This window comes from Helianthus annuus, chromosome 4 (assembly GCF_002127325.2).
Source record: "Helianthus annuus cultivar XRQ/B chromosome 4, HanXRQr2.0-SUNRISE, whole genome shotgun sequence".
Classification (NCBI taxonomy): domain Eukaryota; kingdom Viridiplantae; phylum Streptophyta; class Magnoliopsida; order Asterales; family Asteraceae; genus Helianthus; species Helianthus annuus.
In genome coordinates, this window is record NC_035436.2 from 126385297 (window position 1) to 126390444 (window position 5148).

The window sequence follows — 5148 nt, forward strand, 5'->3', positions numbered from 1 at the left end:
AAACTTTTTTTTTTTTTTTTTTGGGGGGGGGGTCACTTTGATTAAATATGTTCTCAATGTGCTCCAGACTTATTTTTTTCTCTTTGTACAAAGCTCCGGTCCAAGTGATCCAAACGCTTGACAAGTTGAGGATAGTTTTTTTGTGGGGGTTCGGAGGAGAAGGAAAAGGTTAATTGGATTGCTTGGGAAAATGTGATTGTTCCTATTGATCATAGAGGGTTGGTTTTGGGTCTTTGTGGGATGTGAATTTAGTTATGCTTGCAAAGTGATGGTGAAGATTTAAAGTGGATAGGAATAGTTTAGGGAGAAGTATTATTTGGGCCTTTCATCACAATGCTAGATCTTGGCAAGCCATCCCGGCCAAAGTTTCTAACCCGGGCTTGTGGAAGCATATAAATAGCATCCTAGCAGATTTTCTCTACTCGGGGTGAATTTAAATGCTGCTAAAAAGGGGTTCTAGGGCGAGGCACGGATATTTATTTTTTGCTTGATGTGTGGATTGGGTCGGAACCTTTAGCACATAGTTTTCCGGTTCTTTTTGCTTTGGAATCTAAGAAAGATTGTCTAGTGGCAGATTGCTTGTCCTTGGGTGTGGCTAATACTAACTTCGGTTTGGCAATGGAAGAGACCGATCACTAGTGGGGCTGAATTCACGGAATTGGGGAGTTTAATTTCTATGTTGGAAGCGGCTGGCTCCATTCTTGGAGCGAATAAAGATAGGTGGGTTTGGGAGATTAATGATTCTGGGGCTTTATCTGTTTACAGCCTTACAACTTGTTTGAGAGCCGCCAATAATAATCAGCATGTTCATGCGGTTTGCTAAAATAATTGAGTTCTTAAGAAAGTGGGTATAATGGTATCGTGAGCTACAAGGGACCAGTTACCCACTCTCTTGGGCTTGCACGCCATAAACATTACGGTTCCCTTGACTATGTCTACTTTTTGTGGAGAGTATCCTAGATCGTGTGATCATTTACTTGTGTCGTGTCAATTCTCTCATACTTTCTGGGCCGTTATTTCACAGTGGTGTAAATACCCTCCATTTTATGCGTTTAGTTTGGCAGAGATTTGGTGGGGCTACACAAGTTTATTAGTGGGTCCAAAAGTGAAAAACAATGTATATTAATGTTATAACACTGAGATTTATAAATGTAGTTTTTAAAAAACTTAGTTTTGCTATATAAAAAGGGGTGGTGGCACAGCTTTTTGCTCGTTTACCTTCTATTTCGATGTAATTAAAGAGAATCTCATAACAATTATATGATTATTAGTTTGTGGTGTCTGTGGAAGCTGCGAAATGGTATGGTTTTTAACCACAAGCCCGATTGCTTTTGGCTGGAATTGTGGAAAAGACTAAAATAATGAGGGTTGTTTTTTTTTTTTTTGTGTGTGTGTGGGTGGGGGGGGGGGGGGGGGGTGTTAAAAGGAGGTCAAAAGAGGTATCAATTGTGAAGACATTTGATGTTTTTTTTTATTTCCTTTGTTTTGGTTTCTTTTTTAGGTGTTCCTGTATTTTGACTTGTACTCTGTTGGTGTTAGTCTAGCTTCTTGCTAGGTTACTTTTTTTTTAATGAAATTTTGCTGGTCGTTAAAGAAAAATATTAATGGCATAAAAGCCATATGATTTGTTATACAGTTGTATTGAGAACAACATTTCCGGTTCCAATTTTGTTTGGTACTTTACAAGTTGGTTATAGTTTTGTTATTTCAAATTTTATGGGTAACAATCACTTTGAAGCTGAATGTTATGGTAAATGTGTAATTGCACATATGACTAGTAATAGTTTCGATTCAATAATCACTTTGAAAACACACATCTATAAAGTGAAAGTGCAAGAAAGAAAGAAGGGAACCGAGAATATATTTTAACTTCTTGAATTATAATGCACAGGATCAGTGGCGAAGCTTGACCCGAATGAACAGGGGAGGGGGGGGGGGTCGAAAACGTATATACCAAAAAAATTCTATAGAACCGGGGGGTCGAAAACGTATATACCCAAAAAAATTTATACGAAAACTACATATATGACACTACTGAGCGAAAAGTTCGGAGGGTCGGGCGCCCCTCCCCGCCCCTTCTTTTTTTTTTTTTTTTGAACAACAAATTTCTTTTTTTCCATGTCGTCTATGGGACTTGAACCCAAGACCTCCCTCTCCCAAGGTGTTTAAAGGCTTTGCCTTTGCCAATGAACCACCACCTCATTGGTTCCCCGCCTCTTCTATACTTCGCCACTGCACAGGATATAAACAAAGAAAATTGCGAGTTTCATTGCAAGAAAATTTCCAAAAACAAGACTTACAAAACTAATTAACTAATAACGTGCAAAACTGTATATAGATAAGTTTGGCCCATTAAGTTATTATCGATGAGCCAGACTTTATATACAAATTTATACACCATTATTAACTTGAAAATGCATGATTTAATTCTAAGGACCAGACATTTTTATTAATCACACATCATAGAATAAAGCCGATTTCTCTTTAGCCTCTAACGGTGAAAGCCAAGCCCAATATCATGAACGGCACAAGAAACTTTAATATCTTGATTATGAGTTCTCGAGTCGGGTCTGAAGAACTAGTTGTAGATGAACTATAGGTCTTCTCAGTTGTGGATAGATCATACGAGCGTTTCTTTGGAATAGTTGTTTCGTCGATCTTACCAATGTAATATTTACCCATCAGTTCTTTAGCTTCATCACTGTGTCCGGTGTCTTCAAAGTCTTCTGTCGCGTCTTTGCCTGCATTTGCAATAATAAAAACTTAGCTCAAAATGTGACTTTGATTCACCGACAAAGTTGGAGGTATGGGCAAAACGTACCAGTTGCTGCTAGAATAACTTCTGACCCTCCAGGGTGCTCTTCCATAAACTGGGTTACGTTATAAACCTGATACAATTTGTGTTTATCAAAAGATAATTATGAAAAACACATAAACTAGTAGTTGTTGCTAGCTTATGTGCTTGTTTTTTTTTAATAAACAGTTTCAAATTAACAACTTCAAACTGTTTATCTCATCAATTTTTGTAAGCACTTCCAGTCGTTTACAAAATTGTAGGGGTGTTCATCGAATCGAATATCAAATTTTTGAATTATTAGAATAATTTTTATTTTCTCTTGAATTCGTATTTGATTCGAATTCGACTAAAATCTACAAAATTCGATTCGAATTCGTATTCGAATAAAAAACCCAATTCGTATTCGATTAAATTCGAATTCGAATAAATTCGATTTGATTTAGATTCTTTAAAAACATGTAAAAAACTATCTAAATGAAACATAAATTTTAAAGCAACCATAAAGCACGATATCATATTAAAACAGTTCAAAATAAAGTATCACAAATCTAAAATTCAAAACGAGAAGTCGGGAATAACCACTTCACATTACAATTTAATATTTTTAGGGTTAGAAATCTATTGATAGATTTGTTACTTAGGTTTTAGTTATGGGCCATGTAGTTGGTTTGGTAATGGGTAATTTTAATATTTGGAATAAATTTTGAAAATAATTTGTAGCATAGGCTAATAAAAGTTATATATGTATCATATATAAAAAATAATAACTAAAAGGAAAATTGGTATTTAATAAACCAACCTTTAACCAGTTGGTAAATAATAATCCAACCTACAGAATTGGTATATAATAATCCTATCTATCAACATGTTGGTACTCAATGAACTTCCGTTAATTTTTTTTAACTGAAGTTAGTTTTTAAGTTTTATTTATTATACAAACAGTCCATGTAGTTGTAATTTACTAGTTTTAACTATTTTATAAACCTCAAATCGAGGAAAAGGAGGATTTTCGAGTGGTTTTTTTGTTTCATAAAATAGTTAAAACTAGTAAATTACAACTAGAGGGACTGTTTGTGTAATAAATAAAACTTAAAAACTAACTTCAGTTAAAAAAAAATTAACGGAAGTTCATTGAGTACCAATATGTTGATAGGTAGGATTATTATTTACCAATTTTGAAGGTTAGATTATTATTTACCAATTGGTTAAATGTTGGTTTATTAAATACCAATTCTCCTAAATAAAAATGTATAGTTTTTATTCGAATTTCGAATCAAATCGAATTTGAAATTGTAAAGTCGTATTCGATTTACTTGACTCGAATTGAATCAAATTCGAATTCTTATAATCGAAAAGGATTCTTGATAATCGGATCGAATTTAAACGAATTTCGAATCTTTCGAATTCGAAACGAATTTTAAACACCCCTAAAAAATTTGTTTAGTAAGAAATTCATACACCCACTTAGACTTGAGGTCATATGACAAATGGTTTTAGCATAAGTATAAATAACTAACGTTTGTTTTAAACTATGTAACCTTCTATAACATAAGTTCATGAAGTAACATCAAATTAATAGTGGTGTAAATAGTTTATTAGTTACTCGAAGTCAGATTAGTAAAAGCTCAAAACATCGAAGCTTAAAAATTAAACAAGCTCGAGTCTGAATTTTTGCCTCACATGACACATGCCCATTTATTTAACTAGCCCGGGCTCAAGCTTTATACATTAAGACACTTCAGGCTCGCGAGCCTTTAATATGTTGAAGTATAAAATCAGCTGACCTTTCCAGATATGATCACCCAACAGTCGTTGGTTTTGTTGTGCTTAGAGACATCACCAAACACGAAAGTTTTCTGTTCGGGCGCCATTAATATATTTGCTACTGCATAAAGATAATCAGCTTGAAAATAATATAAGATAATCAGTTTGAAAATAATAAATTAACAAATTAGAAAAAAAGGTATCGATCTAACAAGATATAGGAGATTTAAGAGGAATTAATCTGCATACCAACGATGGAGTTGATTCCACAAAAGCAGGTGCAAGGTCATGAAAGGGGTTTGGGTATTTATACCTAGATAGATTGAAGAAGAGGAGGCCCTCCCCTTAATTTAACTAAAGAAAAAACAAATAACATTTAAATTATTATTACTATTATTTAATTTAAATAATTCAGAATGAATGATAAATAGTTGTTTTATACTTTTATGTTGGGCAGGAAAAATACAAATAATACTTATAAAGTAGATACAAATAAAGTTTTGAGTGAGAACTATGATAATAGTACAGGCTACACGGTATGGTGATAGTCCTCTCTTGGAGGATGATCCATCACGCAGAGGCGATGC

The 5148-nt window shown here is 33.9% G+C and overlaps 1 protein-coding gene across 2 annotated transcripts; it reads right to left on the reverse strand.

Annotated features, from left to right (window-relative positions):
• Window positions 1–2244: 2244 nt before the first annotated feature.
• Window positions 2245–4931, reverse strand: LOC110936258 (cytochrome b5). Of its 2 annotated transcripts, none has more exons than XM_022178600.2 (4): window positions 4811–4931; window positions 4582–4700; window positions 2822–2888; window positions 2245–2741 (listed from the first exon to the last, which is right to left on the reverse strand). In XM_022178600.2, the coding sequence occupies exons 2-4, from the start codon at window positions 4666–4668 to the stop codon at window positions 2485–2487; spliced, it is 411 nt and encodes a 136-aa protein (XP_022034292.1). In that variant the 5' UTR covers window positions 4669–4700; window positions 4811–4931; the 3' UTR covers window positions 2245–2484. The 2 variants fall into 2 exon arrangements, with proteins under 2 accessions (XP_022034292.1, XP_022034291.1); XM_022178599.2 differs by having other exon boundaries at window positions 4582–4682; window positions 4811–4899.
• Window positions 4932–5148: the final 217 nt, after the last annotated feature.

Excerpts from the sequence above, each read along its gene's own strand:
- LOC110936258 (XM_022178600.2), bottom strand. The coding sequence starts at position 4,668 with ATGGCGCCCGAACAGAAAACTTTCGTGTTTGGTGATGTCTCTAAGCAC. Across the intron at positions 2,889-4,581 it reads GGGTGATCATATCTGGAAAG|GTTTATAACGTAACCCAGTT; the intron begins GTCAGCTGATTT and ends AAATTGTATCAG. Across the intron at positions 2,742-2,821 it reads AGTTATTCTAGCAGCAACTG|GCAAAGACGCGACAGAAGAC; the intron begins GTACGTTTTGCC and ends TTGCAAATGCAG.